The sequence below is a fragment of the Bufo bufo genome, chromosome 1 (assembly GCF_905171765.1).
Source record: "Bufo bufo chromosome 1, aBufBuf1.1, whole genome shotgun sequence".
Taxonomy (NCBI): Eukaryota; Metazoa; Chordata; class Amphibia; order Anura; family Bufonidae; genus Bufo; species Bufo bufo.
Window position 1 is genome coordinate 114,816,618 of NC_053389.1, and position 27,987 is coordinate 114,844,604.

The 27,987-nt window shown below is 45.1% G+C and overlaps 1 protein-coding gene across 5 annotated transcripts; it reads left to right on the top strand.

The window, feature by feature from the left end:
- Nucleotides 1-60: 60 nt before the first annotated feature.
- Nucleotides 61-27,877, top strand: TNFRSF4 (TNF receptor superfamily member 4). Of its 5 annotated transcripts, XM_040428316.1 has the most exons (9): nucleotides 61-181; nucleotides 1,785-2,132; nucleotides 4,813-4,917; nucleotides 7,200-7,325; nucleotides 16,839-16,973; nucleotides 22,272-22,338; nucleotides 23,481-23,698; nucleotides 25,338-25,448; nucleotides 27,517-27,877. In XM_040428316.1, the coding sequence occupies exons 2-9, from the start codon at nucleotides 1,958-1,960 to the stop codon at nucleotides 27,594-27,596; spliced, it is 1,017 nt and encodes a 338-aa protein (XP_040284250.1). In that variant the 5' UTR covers nucleotides 61-181; nucleotides 1,785-1,957; the 3' UTR covers nucleotides 27,597-27,877. The 5 variants fall into 5 exon arrangements, with proteins under 5 accessions (XP_040284250.1, XP_040284264.1, XP_040284272.1 ...); XM_040428330.1 differs by lacking the exons at nucleotides 61-181; nucleotides 16,839-16,973 and having other exon boundaries at nucleotides 1,326-2,132; XM_040428338.1 differs by lacking the exons at nucleotides 61-181; nucleotides 4,813-4,917 and having other exon boundaries at nucleotides 1,326-2,132; nucleotides 16,839-16,980.
- Nucleotides 27,878-27,987: the final 110 nt, after the last annotated feature.

Genomic DNA, 27,987 nt, shown 5'->3' on the forward strand with positions numbered 1-27,987 from the left:
CCGCAGTTCCGGAAACAGAACTTCAAATGCTCCGCTTCTCATTCTGGCAGAAGTAATCGGATGCACCCAATAGCGACAACGCCGTCTGGCTCGAAGACGTCTTCTCTAGCGGGAAACAAGGATTAGAGCCTGAAATCCAAAGCGAATGTGGTCCGGCATCATCTTTGCTATCTTCTGAGGGGTATGTGACCTTCGTTTGTCTTTTTATAGCCACTGTATAATTTGCATGTAAAAATTGTTTCTTTTGATGTTTGAAAATTTAAATACCGGATCAGTTATTCCGTCAGAAAACAGATGATAACGGATAAGGCCTCTTTCACACTTGCGTTGTTGGGATCCGGCATGCACTTCCGTTGCCGGAGGTGCCTGCCGGATCCGTAACAACGCAAGTGTACTGAAAGCATTTGAAGACGGAACCGTCTTCCAAATGCGTTCAGTGTTACTATGGCACCCAGGACGCTATTAAAGTCCTGGTTGCCATAGTAGGAGCGGGGAGCGGGGGAGCGGTATACTTACAGTCCGTGCGGCTCCCGGGGCGCTCCAGAATGACGTCAGAGCGCCCCATGCGCATGGATGACGTGATCCATGCGCTTGGGGCGCCCTGACGTCACTCTGGAGCGCCCGGGGAGCCGCACGGACGGTAAGTATGCTGCTCCCCTGCTCCCCGCTACAACCATGGCTGTCAGGACTTTAGCGTCCCGGCAGCCATGGTAACCACTCTGAAAAAGCTAAATGTCGGCTCCGGCAATGCGCCGAAACGATGTTTAGCTTAAAGCCGGATCCGGATCAATGCCTTTCAATGGGCATTGATCCCGGATCCGGGCTTGCGGCAAGTCTTCAGGATTTTTGGCCGGAGCAAAAAGCGCAGCATGCTGCGGTATTTTCTCCGGCCAAAAAACGTTCCGTACCGGAACTGAAGACATCCTGATGCATCCTGAACGGATTTCTCTCCATTCAGAATGCATTAGGATAATCCTGATCAGTATTCTTCCGGCATAGAGTCCCGACGACGGAACTCTATGCCGGAAGACAATAACGCAGGTGTGAAAGAGCCCTAAGACAGATCCGTTATTTCATACGGTTTGCCGGATCCGGTTGGTATTTCCGGCAACGGACTAACGGATCCGGGGGGTGGGGTGATCCTGCCTGCCGAAATCCAACAATGCTAATGTGAAAGTACCCTAAACTTGGCCAGTATTTTTTGTTGGGAAAGGTGGCAACCCTAGTGGAGGATAATGGTATCAAGCAATCTGCTTGATAAAGACCGGATAGGTCGAAAACGTTGCTATTTTCGCGTGCAAAAAAACTTAAAGAATCATTGGAGTGCCGTGGCTTTATACCATTATCTGATGTTTGTGGGGACCAAAAGGCCGGGACTCGCTGCAGGCACCGCCACAAACTGGACCAGCTGGAAGTGTCCAGTGAGTGGTGCTGTCTTATTGCTATATTGTGAACCCTAGTGGAGGGGCACATTCTGAAACTCTTGTCCTGGGCACCAAGAGCGCTTGTGCCATTCTTAGCTGCACAACCACAGCAAGCTGACCACACTGGGTGCAGCATGGCATATTGAAGGCACAAAAATAATCACTTAGAAACAGAAATGTGACTATTAGGGCTGTTACCCATAGCAACCAATCACATAGCTGCTTTTACTTTCCATAAGGTTTCTGAAAAAATGAAAGCTGGGACCTGATTGGTTGCTATGATAGGCTTCTCTAATGGTAGTGCAAAAATTGAGAAAAATGCCCTGGCAACCAATCAATTTTCAGCTTTTATTTTCCTAGCACATGAAAGCTGCGATTTAATTGCTTGATCCTGGCAAGAAAACCCCACGACTGCGCAGCCGCCTCTCCCAGCACGCCCTACAAGTTCACCACAAGTATCAGAACAAGTCAGAGCAGGGGGGCGTGTTTATAACGCCCCGCCCCTTCCCGGGCTCATAATAGACGAGGAGTGAATGGAGCAGTGTGTTATGTGTCAGTCACTGGTGCAGATGGCCGGCGGCAGTCTCTGCGGTACCGCGCTGCTTCTACACTGCGCTCTGCTGGCGGCGGCCGCCATCCGGTGTCCTCAGGACCAGTATGTGGACACCGCGGAGGGACGAGACGTGTGCTGCAACTACTGTGCCGCAGGTGGGGTGTATAATAACCGCACGGTCTGTACAGTGACATTAGTCTTATTGTAGCTAGATCGCGATATGGATCAGGTTATCGGGCCGATGTATTAGTAGTATTATCTCCTAGTGATGCCTTATATGTGTAATCAGTCTATTTATGTGTCATGTTATAGATACTGTATCTAAAACAAAACTATTATTTATCTATCAATCATCTGAATTATTTGTATAATTTATTCTGTGCAATTTGTGTTTTCTGCCAATAACATGAAATGGACTATATTGCGTTTCCACATCTGATGGATACAATAGATCGATAGATTCAGTGTTACCAACCGTCCAGAAATTTCTGGACAGTCCATAAAAATAGGTGACTTTTTTTTCCATGTCTATGAAAAAAATAGATGTGTCCGCAATGTGTGTGTTAGGCTGGTGGTGCTTAACTAGATGATTTTGGTGGTAATTATCATTATTTTACAGTAAATGCTGGTAATGAGATCTTATCAGTCTATTGAGCTACGGACGCGTATTATGATGTTTATCATTCTTTATAGTTTTCCAATTTGTCCCCAAAGGTGTGTAGGATGTCTGTGATTTGGGGATAAATTGTCCAGAAAGAAAAGTTCTGGTTGGCAACCCTGGATAGGTTAGGGTACTTTCACACTAGCGTTGTTTGAATCCGGCAGGCAATTCTGTCGCCGGAACTGCCCGCCGGATCCGGAAAAACGTGTGAAAGCAGATTACATTTGAATCTTGATCAGGATTCTGATCAGATTGAAAAAATGCATTGGAAAAACGGATCTTGCATTTATGAACTTTTTTTTTGCACATTTTTCGGGTTTAACATGCAAAAGCTGGATCCGGTTTGACAGAACACACGGCTTTAATGCAAGTCAATGGGAAAAATGCCGGATACGACGTTTAAAGTGTTACAGATTTTTGGCCGGAGGTAAAAATACAACATGCTACGGTTTTCTGAAAAGCCTGATCAGTAAAAAAGACTGAACTGGATGCATCCTGAACGGATTTCTCCCCATTCAGAATGCATTAGGATAAAACTGATCAGTTCTTTTCCGGTATTGAGCCCCTAGGACGGAACTCAGCGCCGGAAAAGGAAAACGCTAGTGTGAAAGTACCCTTAGATGGATTACATAGAGGCAGGTGGGACCCCGTTTAGTTTGTTGACTGCACATAAATGTGGTCATCCCCCATTCAGGGTTAGGACTGGTTCCAGTTCTGAGGATCTGTCCTATAAGAAGTCTATGGGGGGACATTCCAGTAGAAGGCAGTGCCTAGGAGGACATGCTGGTGTAATGTATGGCGGACTAATATATCATTGCAACCGAGCAGTAACCTGAGGTAAATCTTAGGATGCGTTTGGACGGTCAGAAAAGTGCAGCTTATTTCAGTGCAATAAAATATAAAAACATATCCTGACTGACCCATTATTAGTATAATGTAGCCTTGTCCATTGGCGTCTTGGAGGGGAAAATTTGGGAAATTCCAGCTTCTGCTCTGGGGTCCCAAAACCAGCACGGTGGTCATGTCAGCGTGCCGTCATATAAAGAGGGTAACAGACAAGTGCCATCCGTGCCACCCAGGTGTTGGGGAAGTGATGAGGGTGGGCACCACTTTTTTTTTTCATCCTGTCTATAGTCTCGTTAGACTAGATCTGTAAAACTGAGAATTGAGGAGGCAGCAATGGCCAATCACTTACAGTACTCACCCGGCAGGGTTCAGCAAAAACGCTTCCGTTACTGATAATACAACCGTCGGCATCCGTTATGAACGGATCCGGTTGTATTATCTTTAACATAGCCAAGACGGATCTGTCATGAACTCCATTGAAAGTCAATGGTGGACGGGTCCGTTTTCTATTGTGGAAGAGAAAACGGATCCGTCCCCATTGACTTGCATTGGGGGTCACGACACATCTGTTTTGCTCCGCATCCCATGATGGAAAGAAAGCCGCAGCTTGCTACAGTTTGCTCTCCAGTATGGGAATGCAACCAAACGGAACAGAATGCATTTTGGAACATTCTGTTCAGTTACGTTTTGTCCCCATTGACAATGAATGGAGACAAAACGGAAGCGTTTTTTTCCGGTATTGAGACCCTATGACTGATCTCAATACTTGAAAATAAAAATGCTAGTGTGAAAGTAGCCTTACTCTTTACTTCTGCTGATTGGGGTCACACACTGCCACCCGAGAATAGGCGTTCCCTCTGCCTCCGGAGAAAGAGCTGTTTTATTGTACGGGTATTTGGCTGGCGGGGGTCAGTGCCACATTGCTGTCATATGGCTGAATTTTAGCAAACATGTTAGTGGTTTAACATGTGGACCCCTGCGTTTCTTCATACATGTACTTATTGTAGACCACTTGTGTGTATTCGCCAATCGCCATTACATCCGTATTATGGGTGCTCATGTGTGGCCGTATTACGACCCTATCAAACCAGCCTTCATCTACGTCCCTGTCCTGTGTGTAATTTCCCCAGGCGTCGGGGGGACTGACGTAAACCCTGCACATTACCAGATATTAATCTATCACTTCCTTTTGCTGATATATTTCATGTGAAACTCCTTTTTACCTCCTGTGTGAGGGTTGGGGGGGGGATGTTTTTTCAGTTTTTGTAAAATTAGACCTGACAAGTACATTATTTTTGACTTGGGATAAATATAGTTTACATTTACAGATTTGCAGACACTGCACTTTTCATACATCATAAGTGGAAAGAAGTTAAAGAGGGAAAACCCCAATGTGACTAGTCCATTACTCACACATCCAGCTACTACTGCAGGTGCGCTGCAGTATACCACTGTTACTATCGTATTCTCCACTGACTGTATTTCTGAGCATGCGGGTACCCTACATGGGTATATGGATGTCATAGTAAGGGTACCACATCCAGGACCACCCTCCTTTAGCCGAAGAAGAAAACTACTGAATAAAAATCCATGCAACATGGATAATTATTAGGTATTAGCTGCACAGGATAGGTTATAAATATCGTATCCCACCAGTTGGACCCCTCATTATGCAGAGAACAAAGGTTCCTGAGTTTCCTCTGAATGGAGTAGTTGGTCCACTACGCCATTCACATCTATGAGGCTGAGGTAGACAGTGCTCCAACAGTGAAGGGAGTGGTGGACCGACATGCGCATTACTGCTTCATTCAAAGCAGGTACTCGAGACCCCCTGCATTCTGACATTTATCGCCTAATTTGTAACTAGGCAATACATATATTTTATTGGATAACCCCTTTAGGTACCCCTCAGCCCCCCTTGCCCCTTCAAAGAGAATGGTAGGAATACAGTGAGGAATTGTTATTCAGGCATGCTCTCACACACTAGTAATGTATTTGTAACTAGGTTTACTCCCCAGTCACAATGCATGGGTGACCTGTAGTCTATACTTTTTGGTTGGGGACCCCACTGAATCTTTATCGAGTGGTGAAATGTTGCTTTACTTTGCACAACTTATTCATAAGAAGTTGCAAAAGTTTGGTTTGAATTTGATAACAATTATAATCAAGCTGAGCAGGAAGCCGTTCAGTGTTGAAGGGTGGTCGTCTCAGAGCAGTTTCTCTTGTATTACTGATACTGTCAATCCAAATCTTCAATCCAAGACGATTATCACATACCCTATTAAAGGGGTTGTCCAAGTTATATTTATTGATGACCTCTCCTCAGGATAGGTGATCAAATCAGATCGGCGGTCGTCCGACACCCGTTCACTTCGATGGGACAGCTCGTACTTATACACTTGTATAGGATCATTCCCCCCCCTATTGACAGGAATGGGACGGCTTAGGCTACTTTCACGCTGGCGTTTCTGGGTCTGCTTGTGAGATCCGTTTCGGGGCTCTCAGAAGCAGCCCAAAACGGATCAGTTCATGGATAAGAATCCGTTCAGAATGCATCAATTTGGCTGTGTTTGGCCTCCGTTGCGTTTTTTTTAGACGGTCACTAAAACGCAGCTTGCAGCGTTTTGGTGTCCGTCTGGTGATGCGGAGCCTAACGGATCGGTCTAGACTTACAATGTAAGTCAATGGGGACGGATCCGTTTTTCACTGACACAATATGGTGCAATTGAAAACTGATCCGTCCCCCGTTAACTTTCAATGTAAGTCAAGACGGATCCGTTTTGACTTAGACTTTTTTTTTTAATGAATAATGCAAACGGATCCGTTATTAACGGATACAAGCGTTTGCATTATTTGTGCGGATCCGTCTGTGCAGATACAAGACGGATTCGCACAAAATGCGAGTGTAAAAGTAGCCTTAGGTGTATTTACTTCTGCCCATCGCTGCGGTTGCGACCGCGAGCCGGTAAACAATGAAGAGAGGGCAGCTCTGGCACGATGTGCGTCTTCTCTTCAACCAGCTGATCAGTGGGGGTGATGGGTATCGGACCCCCGCCTATCTGATATTGATGACCTATCCTGAGGTCATCAATAAAAATGACTTGGACAACCCCTGTAAGGCATTCTGACTTAATCAGTTCAAGACTGGTCCATTTACACCCCTCCTGACCAGGCTCATCTTGCTGGAAAATCAGAAGCCATTCATTGTCACTTCATATTTAGAATTGGCGCCCAGTGAACAGTTCTACTTCCAGAGGCAGCTGCTTTGTGCTAGGTAGTACGTTTCATCTGAAGACAGACAGATGGTTTTAAAGGAGTTGACCAGGACTAGAAAACGTGGCTGATTTCTGCCAAAAACGGCACTACCCCTGTCCACAGGTTGTGTGCGGTATTGCAGCTCTGCGCCATTGCTGTGCCCACAGGATTGAGGACATTTAGAACTATTGTCTGGCTTTTTCGGGGCTGCTGAGAACTGTTCTTCTGTGCTAATTTACCAGCTCCATCTACCAATCATCTATCAATAGATGGAGCTGTGTAGTTCTGGGATGGGAGCTTGGTGTGGGACCCGCGCCAATCAGATCGTGATAGCCTATCCTGACAATACGCCATCAATATTAAAATCCTGGGAAACCATCTTTAAGAAAAACTAGCAAAAGGAAATGTTATATATACATTTTATACTATTTATTGTTCCTTTTTTTTTTTTTTTTTTTAGGTCAAGAGATATCAGAAGTATGCACACCCTGGAATAAAGCATCAAAATGTACAAATTGTAAGGAAAACCACTACAATCCCAAGAATGCCAGAGATAGATGCCAGCGGTGCACTGTCTGTAACAAAGGTAAGCAAAAAGGAAGGGCTAGAGAGGGGACAACCCCTTTCTGTATGCCCTATTAGAGGCTGGGGATGGCACGGAGAGTGAGGAACACCCTGAGTGTGTGAACGTGATTTCTCATCCTGAACTCTGACAGGATCGCAGGGCATTATAATGATTTATTATGCTGTGTGTTCCTGCCAGACCGTGGATTTACTAAATAATGCCCTCAGTACAGTTCAGTAGATCTGAGGTCTGGCAGGGACACACAGCATAAGACTATTCTAATGCCCTGTCAGAAGAGCAGAGTTCAGGACCAGAAATCAGCCTCACACGAGCAGCATGTTTCTCGCAGTAAATGTGCTTCTCTGAGGTGGTTTTCTGAGTGTTTAATACTGATGACCTATCCTCAGGTCTGATGCCTGCCAGCCCCACCGATCAGCTGTTTTATAGAGGGCCGCAGCCTCCTTGCAGCTCACCAAGCATAGTCAGTCCATTGGATAGCGGCTGTGCTTGGTGTTGCAGTTCAGCCCCATTCACTTGAAGGGTACTGACTGCGCCTAGGTCATGTGACCGATGAAGATGACGTCACTGGCCTAGAAGGGGCTGCAGTGCTCACCAGAGCATAGTGGTCTCCATAAACAGCTGGTCGGTGGGAGTAACAGAAGTCAGACCCCCACCAATCAGATAGTAGTAACCTATCCTGAGGATAGGTCATCGGCATTAAACATGCTGACACCCCCTTTAAACTTCCCCCCCCCCCCCCCCCCCCCAATCATCCTTTCAAAGAGTGTCTCCTGCTCTAATGGAATCATTGAGAGCAGTTGAATGGGTGTTGTATAATAACACATTTCCTGAGCGGATACTTACTCTAGTGACAGTTGTCGGGGTGGAGGTGGGGATTTGATAGGGGCGGCTGGACTACATATGGAAGAAGGCTGCTATCCTTGCTGATCACCCCATGTTAGATTAAAAAAAACGAAATTAATGGTAAAAGTTAGAGCATTGTGGCATAATCTATATACACTGCTCAAAAAAATAAAGGGAACACTTAAACAACACAATGTAACTCCAAGTCAATCACACTTCTGTGAAATCAAACTGTCCACTTAGGAAGCAACACTGAGTGACAATCAATTTCACATGCTGTTGTGCAAATGGGATAGACAACAGGTGGAAATTATAGGCAATTAGCAAGACACCCCCAATAAAGGAGTGGTTTTGCAGGTGGTGAGCACAGAACACTTCTCAGTTCCTATGCTTCCTGGCTGATGTTTTGGTCACTTTTGAATGCTGGCGGTGCTTTCACTCTAGTGGTAGCATGAGACGGAGTCTACAACCCACACAAGTGACTCAGGTAGTGCAGCTTATCCAGGATGGCACATCAATGCGAGCTGTGGCAAGAAGGTTTGCTGTGTTTGTCAGCGTAGTGTTCAGAGCATGGAGGCGCTACCAGGAGACAGGCCAGTACATCAGGGTACGTGGAGGAGGCCGTAGGAGGGCAACAACCCAGCAGCAGGACCGCTACCTCCGTCTTTGTGCAAGGAGGAACAGGAGGAGCACTGCCAGAGCCCTGCAAAATGACCTCCAGCAGGCCACAAATGTGCATGTGTCTGCTCAAACAGTCAAAAACAGACTCTATGAGGGTGATATGAGGGCCCGACGTCCACAGGTGGGGGTTGTGCTTACAGCCCAAAACCGTGCAGGACGTTTGGCATTTGCCAGAGAACACCAAGATTGGCAAATTCGCCACTGGCGCCTTGTGCTCTTCACAGATGAAAGCAGGTTCACACTGAGCACATGTGACAGACGTGACTAGAGTTGTTGCGATACCAAATTTTTGATTCGGTTTCGATACCATGAAAAAGTATTGCGATACTCGATACCATTCGATACCACGCGAAAAAAATAAACAAAAAAAGCCACGTGCATTCCTCATTTTTAAAAATGGCGAATCGCACAGTTTTTATTTTATTTTTTCTGTTCCGGCATTCACCACCTAGATTTTTTTTTTATATTTTAATAGTTTGGACTTTTCTGACGTGGCGATGTAATATGTTTATTTATATATTTTATATGTGAAATTGGGAAAAGGGGGGTGATTTATACTTCATATTTTAGTGTTTTTTTTTTTTTTTCACTTTTTATTTAATAACTATTTCCCCCCTTAGGGGCTAGAACCTGGGATCTTTCATCCCTTTTCCTATTCACCCTGATAGATCTCTATCAGGGTGAATAGGACTCCACACTGTCCCTGCTGCTCTGTGCTTTGTGAACACAGCATCAGGGATGTTACCATGGCAACCAGGGCTTCTGTAGCGTCCTGGCTGCCATGGTAACCGATCGGAGCCCCAGGCTTACACAGCTGGGGCTCCGATCAGAAGCTGCCACTGCACCACCAATGAGGGGGAGTGGAGAGGTCCCTGTGGCCACTGCCACCAATGATTTTAATACTGGAGGGTTGAGAGGGGCCGGCGCACTGTGCCACCAATGATTTTAATGGGATGGGGGGATTGAGGGGGGGGGGGGGGCACACTGCACCACCAATGATTTTACCCCTTTATACAGGAGGCGGGTACTAGCAGATCAGCGGCAGTTAACTGCCGCTGATCGCAGCTCCCTGTCAGGGGCAGGGTGCCGGCAATGCGATTCTGCTGCCGGCACCCGCCTCCTGTATGTGTTAAAGACTGACTACTGTATATGAGTCCAGACTTTCACTATCAGGCCACACAGAGCGGCGCCCAGCGATGTCTCAGCACTCACCATTTAGTCCTGGGCGCCGCTCCGTTCGCCTGCAGTGCCCCATTACTGTCTCCTCTCCTGCTCCACATGCTGCTGATTACTATCGGAGCGATGGGAGGAGACATCAGCTTCACTAGTGGGCGTTCCTTCTCCCTGGCTGTAGCGCTGTCCAATCGCAGCGCAGGGAAAAGGAACGCCCACTAGTGAAGCTGATGTCTCCTCCCATCGCTCCGATAGTAATCCTATCATTGGTGGCGCAGTGCGCCCGCCCCTCCTCCGCCCCTCTCTTCTCATTGCCGCCCCTCCTCCACCCCCTCTCTTCTCATTGCCGCCCCTCTCTTCTCATTGCCGCCCCTCCTCCGCCCCTCTCTTCTCATTGGTGGCAGCAGCACAGGGGGAGGGAGGACAGCTTCCTTCTCCCCGTGCTGCTGAGAGAACATGAGCGCGCCGATAGCAGCGCGCTCATGTTCAGAGATACTAGACTGCGCAGAAGCGCAGCCCAGTATCGAAAAAACGGAAATCCCGGTATCGTATCGATACCGGGACAAAAGTATCGATTGGGTATCGAAATTTCGATACCCGCAACAACCCTAGACGTGACACAGTCTGGAGACGCCGTGGAGAACGTTCTGCTGCCTGCAACATCCTCCAGCATGACCGGTTTGGCATTGGGTCAGTAATGGTGTGGGGTGGCATTTCTTTGGAGGGCCGCACAGCCCTCCATGTGCTTGCCAGAGGTAGCCTGACTGCCATTGGGTACCGAGATGAGATCCTCAGACCCCTTGTGAGACCATATGCTGGTGCGGTTGGCCCTGGGTTCCTCCTAATGCAAGACAATGCTAGACCTCATGTGGCTGGAGTGTGTCAGCAGTTCCTGCAAGACGAAGGCATTGATGCTATGGACTGGCCCGCCCATTCCCCAGACCTGATTCCAATTGAGCACATCTGGGACATCATGTCTCGCTCTATCCACCAACGTCACGTTGCACCACAGACTGTCCAGGAGTTGGCAGATGCTTTAGTCCAGGTCTGGGAGGAGATCCCTCAGGAGACCGTCCGCCACCTCATCAGGAGCATGCACAGGCGTTGTAGGGAGGTCATACAGGCACGTGGAGGCCACACACACTACTGAGCCTCATTTTGACTTGTTTTAAGAACATTACATGAAAGTTGGATCAGCCTGTAGTGTGTTTTTCCACTTTATATTTTGAGTGTGACTCCAAATCCAGACCTCCATGGGTTAAAAAATTTGATTTCCATTTTTTAATTTTTGTGTGATTTTGTTGTCAGCACATTCAACTATGTAAAGAACAAAGTATTTCAGAAGAATATTTAATTAATTCAGATCTAGGATGTGTTATTTTTGTGTTCCCTTTATTTTTTTGAGCAGTGTGTGTGTGTATATATATATATATATATATATATATATATATATTATAAGGACATATGTGTGTGTGTTCCGCGATCACTCAAAAACACAACCATCGATTTCAACGAAACTTGGTATACACATCCTTTGCTACCTGGAAAGAAATCTTGTGGGGGGTCTCGGCTCTCTAGGACGTACCGTTCCTGAGATCTTCTCATTAGCTAATACAAGCCTGCAAGTCTTTCTCTTTATATCCCAACTGCCATGCACACGGTCACATGTCCCTTATCAGCCAATAGAAGCTCGCAGGCCCTTAGTCTCCACATACACACAGTTTTAAACCAGGTTTCCATAACAACCCAGCCATTTTTCTTTACTGCTGAAGGTCAGCTTTAGGCTAGGGCTACATGACGACAATAAGTCACACGACACATAGGGCATTGCTACGTGTCACACAACATTTTTTATAACGATAGTCTATGGTGTTGCACTGCATCATACTGCGATGAGACAGTTGCAGAAAAATCCATCTTGGATGGATTTTTTGCAACTGTCGTGTCGCAGTCACAGCATGTCACATGTCGCAGTGCGATACCATAGCCTATCATTATAAAAATTGTTAAAGGGTTTCTATCACTTCGTTTCACCTATTTAGCTTTCAGACACTAGCGATCCGCTAGTGTCTGCTTTATCTAACCATCCTAATATAAGAGCTTATTGTCCTGCCGTTTAGCTAAAAAAATAACTTATATAGATATGCAAATGAGCCTCTAGGTGCTATGGGGGCGTGATTAGCACCTAGAGGCTCCGTCTACCTTAACAAACTGCCGCCGCCCAGCGCGTCCCTCCAGCCCGCCCATCTCCTCCGGAATGCGATGCTCCTCGTATTCGGCGCATGCGCAGTGAATGTCTGATCGCTTCCCTGCTCAGACATCTCCACTGCGCCTGCGCCGATGACGTCATAGTGCTCCGAGGAACAGGCGCAGTGGAGATGTCTGAGCAGGGAAGCGATCAGACATTCACTGCGCATGCGCAGAACAGAGACGCGCACGGAGAGGATCGCTTCAGCTGGAGATGGGCGGGCTGGAGGGACGCGCTGGGCGGCGGCAGTTTGTTAAGGTAGACGGAGCCTCTAGGTGCTAATCACGCCCCCATAGCACCTAGAGGCTCATTTGCATATCTATATAAGTTATTTTTTTAGCTAAACGGCAGGACAATAAGCTCTTATATTAGGATGGTTAGATAAAGCAGACACTAGCGGATCGCTAGTGTCTGAAAGCTAAATAGGTGAAACAAAGTGATAGAAACCCTTTAAGACTAAATGTTGCGCGACACATGTCGTCGTGTAGCCCTAGCCTTAATGGGGCGGGCACTGTGGAGGTCACTGTTAAAGAGGCGTTTACTGTGGATGTTACTGTTAAGGGGGCAGGCAGCTGTGAAGGTCACTGTTAAAAGGGCTGAAAACTGTGGAGGTCACTGTTAACCACCTCCGGACCGCTGTACGCAGATTCGCGTTCCGGAGGTGGCAGCCCTGCGCTCAGCGACTCATATACGCGTCATCTCGCGTGAGCCGGGATTTCCTGTGAACGCGCGCACACAGGCGCGCGCGCTCACAGGAACGGAAGGTAAGAGAGTGGATCTCCAGCCTGCCAGCGGCGATCGTTCGCTGGCAGGCTGGAGATGTGTTTTTTTTAACCCCTAACAGGTATATTAGACGCTGTTTTGATAACAGCGTCTAATATACCTGCTACCTGGTCCTCTGGTGGTCCCCTTTGTTTGGATCGACCACCAGAGGACACAGGTAGCTCAGTAAAGTCCCACCAAGCACCACTACACTACACTACACCCCCCCCCGTCACTTATTAACCCCTTATTAGCCCCTGATCACCCCATATAGACTCCCTGATCACCCCCCTGTCATTGATTACACCCCTGTCATTGATCAACCCCCTGTAAAGCTCCATTCAGATGTCCGCATGAGTTTTACGGATGTACTGATAGATGGATCGGATCCGCCAAACGCATACGGACGTCTGAATGAAGCCTTACACGGGCGTGATCAATGACTGTGGTTATCACCCCATATAGACTCCCTGATCACCCCCCTGTCATTAATTACACCCCTGTCATTGATCAACCCCCTGTAAAGCTCCATTCAGATGTCCGCATGATTTTTACGGATGCACTGATAGATGGATCGGATCCGCAAAACGCATCCGGACGTCTGAATGAAGCCTTACAGGGGCATGATCAATGACTGTGGTGATCACCCCATATAGACTCCCTGATCACCACCCCTGTCATTGATCACTCCCCCTGTCATTGATCACTCCCCCTGTCATTGATCACTCCCCCTGTCATTGATCACTCCCCCTGTCATTGATCACCCCCCTGTCATTGATCACCCCCCTGTCATTGATCACCCCTCTGTAAGGCTCCATTCAGACATTTTTTTGGCCCAAGTTAGCGGATTTATTTTTTTTTTTTTCTTACAAAGTCTCATATTCCACTAACTTGTGTCAAAAAATAAAATCTCACATGAACTCACCATACCCCTCACGGAATCCAAATGCGTAAAATTTTTTAGACATTTATATTCCAGACTTCTTCTCACGCTTTAGGGCCCCTAGAATGCCAGGGCAGTATAAATACCCCACATGTGACCCCATTTCGGAAAGAAGACACCCCCAGGTATTCCGTGAGGGGCATATTGAGTCCATGAAAGATTGAAATTTTTGTCCCAAGTTAGCGGAACGGGAGACTTTGTGAGAAAAAAATAAAAAATATCAATTTCTGCTAACTTGTGCCAAAAAAAAAAAAATTTCTATGAACTCGCCATGCCCCTCATTGAATACCTTGGGGTGTCTTCTTTCCAAAATGGGGTCACATGTGGGGTATTTATACTGCCCTGGCATTCTAGGGGCCCCAAAGCGTGAGAAGAAGTCTGGTATCCAAATGTCTAAAAATGCCCTCCTAAAAGGAATTTGGGCCCCTTTGCGCATCTAGACTGCCAAAAAGTGTCACATATCTGGTATCGCCGTACTCAGGAGAAGTTGGGGAATGTGTTTTGGGGTGTCATTTTACATATACCCATGCTGGGTGAGATAAATATCTTGGTCAAATGCCAACTTTGTATAAAAAAATGGGAAAAGTTGTCTTTTGCCAAGATATTTCTCTCACCCAGCATGGGTATATGTAAAAAGACACCCCAAAACACATTCCCCAACGTCTCCTGAATACGGCGATACCACATGTGTGACACTTTTTTGCAGCCTAGGTGGGCAAAGGGGCCCACATTCCAAAGAGCACCTTTCGGATTTCACTGGTCATTTACCTACTTACCACACATTAGGGCCCCTGGAAAATGCCAGGGCAGTATAACTACCCCACAAGTGACCCCATTTTGGAAAGAAGACACCCCAAGGTATTCCGTGAGGGGCATGGCGAGTTCCTAGAATTTTTTATTTTTTGTCACAAGTTAGTGGAAAATGATGATTTTTTTTTTTTTTTTTTTTTTTCATAGTCTCATATTCCACTAACTTGTGACAAAAAATAAAAACTTCCATGAACTCACTATGCCCATCATGCTGGGTGAGAGAAATATCTTGGCAAAAGACAACTTTTCCCATTTTTTTTTATACAAAGTTGTCTTTTGCCAAGATATTTCTCTCACCCAGCATGGGTATATGTAAAATGACACCCCAAAACACATTCCCCACCTTCTCCTGAGTACGGCGATACCAGATGTGTGACACTTTTTTGCAGCCTAGGTGGGCAAAGGGGCCATTCCAAAGAGCACCTTTCGGATTTCACAGGTCATTTTTTTACAGAATTTGATTTCAAACTCCTTACCACAGATTTGGGCCCCTAGAATGCCAGGGCAGTATAACTACCCCACAAGTGACCCCATTTTGGAAAGAAGAGACCCCAAGGTATTTCGTGATGGGCATAGTGAGTTCATAGAACTTTTTATTTTTTGTCACAAGTTAGTGGAATATGAGACTTTGTAAGAAATAAATAAATAAATCATCATTTTCCGCTAACTTGTGACAAAAAATAAAAAGTTCTATGAACTCACTATGCCCATCAGCGAATACCTTAGGGTGTGTACTTTCCGAAATGGGGTCATTTGGGGGGTGTTTGTACTGTCTGGGCATTGTAGAACCTCAGGAAACATGACAGGTGCTCAGAAAGTCAGAGCTGCTTCAAAAAGCGGAAATTCACATTTTTGTACCATAGTTTGTAAACGCTATAACTTTTACCCAAACCATTTTATTTTTTACCCAAACATTTTTTTTTTATCAAAGACATGTAGAACAATAAATTTAGAGCAAAATTTATATATGGATGTCGTTTTTTTTGCAAAATTTTACAACTGAAAGTGAAAAATGTCATTTTTTTGCAAAAAAATCGTTAAATTTCGATTAATAACAAAAAAAGTAAAAATGTCAGCAGCAATGAAATACCACCAAATGAAAGCTCTATTAGTGAGAAGAAAAGGAGGTAAAATTCATTTGGGTGGTAAGTTGCATGACCGAGCAATAAACGGTGAAAGTAGTGTAGGTCAGAAGTGTAAAAAGTGGCCTGGTCTTTCAGGGTGTTTAAGCACTGGGGGCTGAGGTGGTTAAGGGGGCAGGGGCCACTATTAAAGGGGCAACTGCTGTGGAGGTCACTGTTAAGGCAGCGGGGTACTGTGGAGGTCACTGTTAAGGGGGTGAGCCCCTGAGGAGGTCGTTGTCAAGGGAGTGGGGTTCTGTGAAACTCACTGTTAAAGGGGCGGACTGCTGTGAAGGTCAAAGTTAAGGGGATGGGCTGCTGTGGAGGTCCCATTTTAAAGTGGCGGGGCACTGTGGGGGTGGGTCAGTGTTAAGGGGTGGGGACTGTGGAGTTCACTGTTAAAGGGGCGGGGTGATGTAGAGGTCACTGTTATGGGGGATACTGTCGATATCTTTTAACGACACACACAAACATTAAATAAAATATACCTGTGCGCAGCCGGGTGCTTCTGCTAGTGTTACATAAAAATGGGGATGGGGAGGTCTAAAATAACAATCGGTGAGTACACACCTTACATATCCCCTGCTGCTGCTGTTCGGTCACTAATCTCAACTTCCTGTTCCTGGGCTTGACGTGCTGGAAACTGCTTGGACTGCTCGCCCAGCGACTCAATATTCACGGTGATGATCTGCCGCATCCACCGGAAGTCCAAGACGTTTCTGACATGTCGAGTCTGAAAGCAGGAAGTGGAGAGAAGCAGGGACTGGAGCAGCGCCGAACAGCAGCAGCAGGGGATTGGTAAGGGGAGTACAAACGGTTTCTTACATTTGCCCTGTCTGAGACTATTTTTATTTTAAAGTTTTGCAACTTGAATAGCCTTTTAATATTGAACGATGAGTGCTAATAATATTTTCCATCCTCTGATTTGACAGCTGAAGGCAGCATTGAGAAAAAGCCATGTACCAAAAGCTCCAATGCCATTTGTGAATGCCCTGAAGGAAGTACACAAAAAAATGAGCGCAGAACCGCCTGTCGATGTGGCAAAGGAAAAGAGATTATCGAGAACAGTATGTGGTGTGCATTGTGTTTTTATAGATTATATTTATTCAATAGTGTAATCTATATTATAGTTTCAGTGGTATGGTGGCTCCTGAATATCTGTTGCACAGCTGGCACCAGCGATGGTCCCGATTGACATAAAGGGGTCCATCAGGTTCTGCTGAGAAGTCCATTCTTTTGATGGAATCTTGGATGCAGCTGTAAGCAGAGCCTAAAACTGGAGTAAGACAGTCCTCAAAACAACATTTGATCAAAGTAATTGAGCTTCCCAAAGTGCCAGGTAGTAGGGGTTACATTGATTTACAATACAGGCTAGTTAAAGGGAACCTGTCGCGTTAAATGTGGTGTCTGATCTTCAGGCAGCATGTTATAGAGCAGGAGGAGCTGAGCAGATTAGTGATATATATTATTGATGAAACAGTCAGTATATTTCATTCATTTAAGGCCTCATGCACACGACCGTTGTGTGCATCCGCGTCCGTTCCGTCATTTTTCACAGTTTAGCAGAGGTCCCATTCATTTCTATGGAGCTGTGAAAAAAAATAGTCCTCCGTTTTTTCTCCGCGTCCGTGATCCTTGATTCCAGTCCGTCAAAAAAATATAACCTGTCCTATTCTTGTCAGTTGAAAACGGAGGACGGACCCATTCAAGTCAATTGGTCCGTCAAAAAAAAACGGATGCACAACTGGTATGTCATCCGTGTCCGCGTCCGTTTTTTTCTACAAGACCTTGGTGCAATAAAATTACACTTTTCATTAACCTTCCTTTTTTCCCCCCTGTCAGACAAAAAAAAAGGAAGACACAAGGAAACACAACTGAAGCAAAATTGGACACGGACCAGTGAAGCCAAATCACTGACAGTGAAAAAACACTGTCGTGTGCATGAGGCCTAACTCCTGTTCATTCTGGGCTTTGAAGTCCAGGAGGAGGTCCTATCAGTGATTGACAGCCTTCCCTCTATGACTCTGCATACACAGATAGCTGTCAGTCACTAATAAGACCACCTCCTTGATGTCAAAGCCCAGAATGAGCAGTATTTAAATGAATGAAAAAATCAGACATCAGTGAATCACGGACAGCACACGTACCTATTAATTGTAATGTGTGTATTCACTTATCTGTGATTTACAGTTGAAAAAGTATTCATATCCCTTTCATTTTTTCACATTACACCCTCAAGCTTAAATGTATTTTATTGGAATTTTATGTGATAGACCAACACAAAGTACCAACTATGTGTGGAGTGAAGAGAAAATGATACATAGTTTTCAATTTTTTTTAAATAAATAAAAATCTGGAAAGTGTGGTGTACATTTGTATTTAGCCCCCTGAGGCAATACTTTGTAGGACCACCTTTCACTGCAATTACAGCTGGAGTGCTTTTGGGTTATGTCTCTACCAGTTTTGTACATCTAGAGGCTGAAATTTTTGCCCATTCTTCTTTAGCAAAAAATAGCTCAAGCTCAGTCAGATTGGATGGAGAGCATCTGTGAACAGTAATTTTCAAGTCTTGACTGGGCCATTCTAACACATGCATATGCTTTGATCTAAGCCAGTGGTGCCCAACCATTTTTCATCTGAGGGCCGCACTAGACATGGTATAAATTTCACGGGCCAGAACCAGGTAGCTTTGCCAGAAAGAAACGCTGTGAGGGGGCACGTGTGACCATTACTAAAAATACATAATGCGTAGGCCTTCAAATCTGCGTTTGGAGCCTCTGTTGCAGATTCTGTCGAAAGATTAGACAAAAAAGCCTTCTATGCAGCACTTTTGTGTCCGGTAAAAAGACAGGATCACCAACGGAAACTGAACGGATCCCATCATAGTCGGTTAAGTTTCTTCCCTGTGAGGTGACAGGAGGAGGGGGGGAGCAGGGTCACTAGTGAGGTGACAAGAGGAGGGGGGGGGGAGCAGGGTCACTAGTGAGGTGACAAGAGGAGGGGGGGAGCAGGGTCACTAGTGAGGTGACAAGAGGAGGGGGGGAGCAGGGTCACTAGTGGGGTGACAGGAGGAAGGGGGACCAGCGTGCCCCGCTCTCCTTACAACAACCACCCCTGGAGCCGACCCCTCCTCCTTCCAGCTCTCGTCGGCTTCCCCTGCCTGACTTGACCTGTATCGCTCCGATGCGTCCCTGTACCAACCAATAACAAAGCTCCTTGCTGTAAGGAGCTTTGCTATTGGTTATTTCAGGCACAGGCAGCATCGCTGCGCTGCCTGTGCCCTTCACTGCGCTGATGAATGTGGGGGAAAAGTCTAAGGCGTATTGGTACGCCTTCGAATTTTTCCAAGGAGATGCACAGGCCGCATGACACAGCTTTGCGGGCCGGATTTGGCCCGCAGGACGTAGGTTGGGCATCACTGATCTAAACCATTCCATTGTAGCTCTGGCTGTATGTTTAGGGTCGTTGTCCTGCTGGAAGGTGAACCTCCGCCCCAGTCTAGTCTTTTGCAGTCTCTACCAGGTTTTCCTCCAGGATTGCCCTGTATTTAGCATCATCCATTTACCCATCAACTCTAACCAGCTTCCCTGTCCCTGCTGAAGAATCATCTCCACAGCATGATGCTGCCACCACCATGGTTCACGGTGGGGATGGTGTATTCAGGGTGATGTGCAGTGTTACTTTTCTGCCACACATAGCGTTTTGCATTTAGACTAAAAAGTTCATCTTTGCTCTCATATGACTAGAGCACCTTCTTCCACATGTTTGTGGCAAACTGCAAACAGGACTTATGGCCAGTGTTCCCTCTAAGCTGCGCGGGTGAGCGGCCGTGCAGCAATTATTGTGCCCCCGCTCACAAGTTTAATAAGGCCACTCACCCTGCTTACGAAAAATGCCAACACTCATGATAAGTCTGACTTCCTCCTGTGCGGGTCAGCGGGGCGCCGCCTACCACATATTCCTGCGCTACTGCTGCCTCCTCCTTCTTCTTTTTCTGACAGAGAAGGAGCAGCATTGCAGAGGGAGAGGTAATATGGAGGCGGCGTTGTCACCATCTTAGAAGCTAGACTCCCTCCTGAGACTGAGAGCTGCCTGCTACATAAGTATGCTGGGAGTGGGGACAGACCTGGAGGGCATGCTGCTGCAGAACACAAGGGGTGAAACCACTGGCAGGAATACACCATCCTATCCCAGTGATAGTCCACCTATGTACAGCCTATACCTATGTGTAGGCTGTATATATGTACATAGGTATAGACTGTGTATAGGTATATCTATCTGTCTCGTATCCCATCTATCCCACAGGGGTTAAATTGTCCGGCATGGTGTAACCTCCATACATTTGCTGTAGAGTACCATGATGTACAATATACATTATAATCCATACACCATGCCGTTCAATATACAGTATAACACCTACACTGTGGGGTTATGTTGTATATTGTACGGCATGGTGCATGGATTATAATGTATATTGTACATCATGGTGCAGGGATTATAATGTATATTACACAGCATGGTGTAGGGGTTATTGTCAGGTATGGTGTGTGAACTATACTATATATTGTACGGCATGGTGCAGGGATTATACTGTATTGTACGGGATGGCGCAGGAGTTACACTGTATTGTATGGGATGGCGCAGGAGTTACACTGTATGCTCTTTAATGTGAGCATTATCTTAGGTTTTCCTATCGCCCACCTTTGATGGCGCTGTGCCCAGCACCTTGCTTTCAAAAATGGCTTTCTTCTTGCCACTCTTCCATAAAGGCCAGATTTGTGGAGTACACAGTAGTTGTCCTGTGGACAGATTCTCCCACCTGGCTTAAAACACGCCACACTTTTCAGATTTTTTTTATTAAACATCTTGACAACCATATATCATTTTCTTTTCACTTTATAAATACTTACTACTTTGTGTTGGTCTATCACATAAAATACACTTGTGGGTGTAACGTGAAAAAATGTTAAGTTCAAGTGGTATAAATACTTTTTTTAAGGCACTGTACCATGGTCCAGGGTTACACCATGGAAGACTACCCCATTGTTGTCAGTGTTTATAGATCCAACACGTTCTTTATAGTCTATGGGTCCGTGAAAAAACACAGAAACAACACGTATGGCTTCTGTGTTTCCGTCCGTGTTTCATGGATCGTTGCAAGTGTTCTTGAAATTAATTTTCAGCTGGGTAGTGTCTGTGGATTACAGATGACAAAAAACAGACCCATGGACCAAACACTAATCCTTGATGGGTGAACCACTGACGAATCTTGTCACTGATATTTGTAGATTGAAATATCACACACCAATGCAATGGTGAGGTGCCACTAGATAGTTTCTTCAACCTCAAGGATAATACAAGAAAATTCAGGGCACACTCTTCAAGACTGAAGAAAGACAATTTTTTTTTTTTTTAGTTATTTCTGTTTGCTTTCAACAGTTTCTTAATCTCCTATATAATTATTCCAGCAGTATTTTGCTAACCATAAGTGACAACATTTTGGTCGGAATGACCTTTGTCAAGTCTCCTCTATGAGGATAAGTATGTAGAAGATTAAAGGGAACCTGTCACCTGAGAAACGCATATTAAACCGACCACAGTACCTTACAGTATCCCCCAGTGTGTTGCTAATCATGTTTTTCTTGCCTCTTTGTGTTTCTTCATACTTGTTAAAAACGATGTTTTAATGTCGGTTGGCACTGTCTCCGAGTCAGGCTTGAAGTAAAGGGGGCAGCGGCCTAGGCGTCTCCAATCCTGCTCTCGCCGCCTTGATTGACACGCCGCATCTCAGTGCCGGGACCGCGCTCTGAGCCCGCATGCGCAGTAAAGGGCTGCTGTAGCGCGATCCCGGCTCGTACACTCAGCCGGCTTCAGTCTCGCTACAGCGCATGCGCCCGCCAGCCTTACGTACTCGCAAGTACTAACAGAACGGAAAAATACCAACTACTCTGTAAACTACTTGACCGTAATTACCAGACTTTGGCCGCTGCTCTAATTTCTGATTTACTCATATATGGCAATTTTTATGTTTTTAGATTAACGGTCGCCTGTCAGAAGTGAAATAGTGCCCGATCTGAGGACACCATTTTAATAGCTTTTTGGCTGTGTTGGCTTTTTGTGCTCTTATTTTAAGTAGTAGTTGCCTGTGCCCAGTCCAAGATGGTGACAGAAGTATAGCCTTGGGTGCCATGATTGGTTGGGAGTGACTCATGTGGATGTGAGAACGCATAGGTGTAGGAACACCATGTTGCTGAAGGTGAATGTGTCACCTAAATTTTTTTATGCCATTTAAAACCAGTGACGCTTTTTTAAAATCTGTCAGACTGCTGTAAATCACAAGGACACTGTAATTTTTCTGATTTCAGAATGCCAGCCCTGCAAGTCTGGATATTTTTCAGCTAAAGAAAATGGTGCCTGTCGTCTATGGACAAAGTAAGTAGTCAGTCCTCCTTAAAGGCCATCTGTCAGCAGATTTGTACTTATGATACTGGCTGTAAAACAAAACATACAATGCAGCAGCTCTCTGCAAACCAAATAAAGTACAAAAATGCATAATAATTGCTAGTGCTATACTTATAAATTAGAGATGCTTGGCAAATCATTTTGTACAAAATTATTTGAGCCCGTCTACCACACGTCAAGGCGATCTCTGTAAGACGGGAACCGAACACTAAATTCTACCTGTTATGTGCCATGACGACTACCATACAATTCAGGGAGTGTAGGTTCCATATGCATGCTGGGCCTGCTTTAATTTCTGACATCTTTGGTGCCAGAATGGCCTCCATTATATCCAAGGAATGCAGGTACCAACATGCATGCCGGGCCCACTCCACACCACTCCTGGTGCCAAATGGCCACCAAAGAATGCAATGAGAGTCCACACACTAGCTCTCTCCTGGTGCCAAATGGCTTCCAGTGAATGAGGGGGAGCAGGCCAAGCTATATACTCACACTAATTAAAATCAGCCTATGGGGCAGACGAGCTGGCTGACCTGTTGCATGTGCACTTGGCAGCTAAAGATATCTGTGTTGGTCCCATGTTCATATGTGTCCGCATTGCTGAGAAAAAAGTTTTCCTGTAAGCAAAAGAGCCTCTAGGAGCAACGGGGGCGTTGCCGTTACACCTGGAGGCTCTCTGCTGCACCCTCTGCACTTTGAAAGGGCCAGGCAGTGAAAACGTCATCACACCTGGACCTCACTTCTCCTAAGTCTGTAGGTACAAATCTGCCTACAGATGCCCTTTAATCAAAAAGACCTAGACCCAACCTCTAGGATTTAATTGACTGATCCCATAACAATTACATTAGACCAATTCCAAATATAGAGCAGTCAGCTTCCCCCGTGGCCAGTGCCTGCTCCAGGTTTAACTGGCTCTTTGGCACAGTGGGCACTCTGTCTAACCCACACCTGAATTGACAAGTAAAATGTTTATCCACATTTTAGTGGAGAACCTCAAGCCTTGCGTGGTACTGCCCTTAGCGCTTGTGTAATGAGCAGAGGTTGTCACAATATCTGTTCCATTCTTTATTGATGATTCTTGCTTTGCTCATTTTGGTCTTTTCTTTTTTTAGCTGCAGCGCTATGGGTCAGAAAGTTTTAGAGCAAGGGTCTGCCACAGAAGATGTGAAGTGTACCATACCCACTCCTGTGACTGCTGGCCTTCTCACCACTTCATGGACACCAATTTCTTCCAGTCACAGATGGAAAGTAACCAGCCTTAAGAATTTTACTACTACGAACCATATCGCGATCACCCCCCACCTCCCCACTCCTAGCAGTATTGACTGGGGTAAGTGCAAATTTACTGAACGCTTTGAATTTCATACCTTAGCAGAACTTACCGTAGCTTCTTTCCTATTGTAGTCGGCAAGTATTGGTTTCCATTCAGGGAATTCCAAGAAACCTGGTAGAGAAGAAGAAGTTTTAGACATTTCCTGATCAGAAATTTTTATTTATTTTTTTTCTGTGTGGGAATTTCTGCATATATTTTCACCGTGGAAAATCCGTGCTTGACTATTTTGTTACATACAAGTCTTACCACATTTTTGTCAGAAGATTTAGACCCAACCATCTTGACAAGATTTTTAATTCCCCCTATACTGGAAATAGTTTCTACAATACAGATATATCATACAAACAGGACATCTCCTAGGTATACTCCATAAATGTTCATCGTGGGAAATACCCAGAGAGGAAAGGAAGGGGGAGAATCAGATGAAGTCATGAAGTCTGTGGTAAATTTCAGTGTAAGACGGAATTGTGTTCCCCTTGCATCTAGTCTATACTTCTGCATATATCCTCTAGTAACAGTTGAGGAACAGGAATGGTGATCTTTTCAATTGGAGAAACTCTGGAAGATCTGATATGTGTAAGGACTGGTGACAGTGCCCAAAGTTTCCTATTGGAAGACACAAGGATCTCATGGGCTGCATTTCAGCCTTCACAAGAGAAGTGTGGCCAGAGCTGATTGACCACCTCCTAAGGCCACATCAGTGTTTTGCTGGTCATAGCCATTAATGATTGTGAGCCACAACCAGGAATGGAGCCTACAAAGAGAGAAGGTGTAATGGAAAGATTTGCACCTGTTCTGTGCTTTTCACCCTCATCTGGTTTTGGCTCCAAATCACCGATGGAAATCATTGATCAAACACTGATTGTGTAAAAGTGGCCTTACCCCGATTTCCCAACCCCCTTCCTATCAAAATATTGGATATATTTGGCCAGACACTGGACTTTTGGGCTCATGTACACGGGGGGGCAGCTTTACTAAGACTGGCATAGTAAAAAGTATGCTGGAGTAAGATGTGCCAAATTTATTAAGAGGCATGGGCCTTGTAATAAATTTGGTGCATCTTCTGGCTTTCTGCGCACCAGAAACTGAAATCTACGTCAGTTGTGAGATGGTGTAGGTTTAAGCTATAAATTGCGCCACTTTCTGGAGTAAAATATAGTAAGTCCAGCAGGCCGTAAGAGGCCACAGCCTACCCTCTAAATTATGCCCATTTTCTAGAAACTTTTTAAAGAAGTGAGAATTGCAAAAAGTCACAAATGATGACGCATATATGGTGTGCGCCATAATTTTCAATTTTTAGAAAAGTGGCATAATTTCCCTAATACTCCACACATACAGGGGAAGGTTTATGTGTTAGAGTGCACGGAGGCCATACTGCTCCCTAGCACAGAGCTGTATGGCCTCTGTCGTGTTCTGTATGAACAGATATTCCCCCCTACAAACAATACTTCCTTATACCTCAGTACATGCAGCATCCAACAGAGCATGCCGCAATTCATACAGAGGCATATGGAGGTACAGTAGAAGCCTAATGCATCACAGCTCCATGCAAAAGGGGGCCATAACATGGTTGTGTACACGAGCAGCCTTATTTTCTCCAAATAATGTAATAAAATATCTTATTCTATCATTCTAGGGACTCTGTCATTAATTGTGATTGGCGTCGTCCTGCTCTTAGCATCTGCTGGAGTAATCCTCACAACGATAACCCAAATAAATCGTAAGAAGACCAACAGACGATTCATTAGTAAGTGTTATCACAGTGTTCAGTAAGCCCTAATGACCCCAAATGGGGCCAAAATCTGCAACATACAACATTTAAAGTGGTTGTTTCATATTGATAGCCTATCCTCAGGATAGGTCATCAGTATCTGATCGGTGGGGTCCGACTCCCGCTGTTTAACTGTTTGAAGAGGGCACGATGCTACGGTGAGCTCTGCAGCCTCTCCCTAGACCTGTGACATTAAATTCATCCGTCACATGGCTTAGGCTAGTTTCACACTAGCGGCAGGGGAGTCCTGTTCCAGCGGGTGAACATCCTGTCGGATCCGTCCTGCCGCTAGTTCACGTGTGCCCCCGGAGTTCCGGCGGCAGCACGGCGAGAAGCAGCCGCACTAAAAGTACTGCATGTCGTACTTTTAGTCCGGCTGCCTCTCTCCGTGCGCTGCCGTGCTGCCGCCCCATTATAGTCAACTGCGGACACTTTATAGCTGGGATGTGTATTGGACATAAATTGTATTGACACATGAAGCGCTGATTCTAGATGCAGCCACGTTGATCATACAGCTCCTGAGACATTCACTGCAATTGAAGTCCATATAATACCAAGCAACAAAAGATATAAATCTTCATTACTTACACAGAATTCATCGTCTGAAACCTGTCCAGTTAAATGTCCTTATTTTTTATAGCCGCTTTGTTTTATTCTATTTTTGAATCTGAGATCTCCACATTAGGGACTTGGGTCATCTAACAAACTAGTATACCGTTTGTACATGTGTTTTAAATATGAGGTTTTACTAATTATATGAATTTGTACTATTTGGGGATTAGAATAGGGCCATTTGTTATATACAGTACAGACCAAAAGTTTGGACACACCTTCTCATTCAAAGAGTTTTCTTTATTTTCATGACTATGAAAATTGTAGATTCACACTGAAGGCATCAAAACTATGAATTAACACGTGGAATTATATACATAACAAACAAGTGTGAAACAACTGAAAATGTCATATTCTAGGTTCTTCAAAGTAGCCACCTTTTGCTTTGATTACTGCTTTGCACACTCTTGGCATTCTCTTGATGAGCTTCAAGAGGTAGTCCCCTGAAATGGTCTTGACTTCACAGGTGTGCCCTGTCAGGTTTAAAAAGTGGAATTTCTTGCCTTATAAATTGGGTTGGGACCATCAGTTGCGTTGAGGAGAAGTCAGGTGGATACACAGCTGATAGTCCTACTGAATAGACTGTTAGAATTGGTATTATGTCAAGAAAAAAGCAGCTAAGTAAAGAAAAACGAGTGGCCATCATTACTTTAAGAAATGAAGGTCAGTCAGTCAGCCGAAAAATTGGGAAAACTTTGAAAGTAAGGGCTATTTGACCATGAAGGAGAGTGATGGGGTGCTGCACCAGATGACCTGGCCTCCACAGTCACCGGACCTGAACCCAATTGAGATGGTTTGGGGTGAGCTGGACCGCAGAGTGAAGGCAAAAGGGCCAACAAGTGCTAAGCATCTCTGGGAACTCCTTCAAGACTGTTGGAAGACCATTTCAGGGGACTACCTCTTGAAGCTCATCAAGAGAATGCCAAGAGTGTGCAAAGCAGTAATCAAAGCAAAAGGTGGCTACTTTGAAGAACCTAGAATATGACATATTTTCAGTTGTTTCACACTTGTTTGAATTGTATATAATTCCACATGTGTTAATTCATAGTTTTGATGCCTTCATAGTCATGAAAATAAAGAAAACTCTTTGAATCAGAAGGTGTGTCCAAACTTTTGGTCTGTACTGTATATTAAATGCCTTTTGTATACATATATGAACTGATTTAATAAAAGACGCAAATGAACTGCTGAGAGCCAGCCATATTCATTTTTTCTATTAAAGTACGTAGATAACTGAGGGGTGATCAGTGGGCCGGGCTCCAGACCAGTTGGTGAGCATCCTCAAGTAGATTAAGAGTTAATGTTGCCCACGTATTTACAGTGACTATAAGCCCTAGCCTAATTATAATATTGGTATCAGAGCTGAGAATAATCTTCGATCTATTGCAGGATTGTGCATTTGTATTAATTCTATCATTTTCTGTCTTGTCAGGAGGTGAGAGGTGCAAAGTTCCAGTACAAGAGGAGAGCACGAGTTCAGACTCCAGTCTCACTAAGGATTGTCCAGCATGAGGGGCGTCTCCGATCGGGGGGCAGTTTCATCAGCTGCTTATTACTCACTGGCATCCAGTGGCTTATTCTCCACAAACCAGTTCAGTATGGGACTGCGACACTGCAGGAGCTGCCTGAAGACTTTCCTGCGAAAATCTAACTTCATTGTGACTTCAATTTTCAGACATTTAACCCTGTAGCGAACAGACCGTTAAGAAAATATTTTTTAATAAGAATATTTTTAAGAGCTGTGTTTCAATTGTTTATTTTTTTTAAATTTTATTTTTAGGTTCTGCCCTGATTTTTGCATCTTTGTTTTCAGGACAGATGTGGTTATACTGTTTATTTTGTTTACATAGCTTTAGTAAAAGTCTAAAAAAAATACTTTTTTTTCATAATTTTTAAAGTCCTT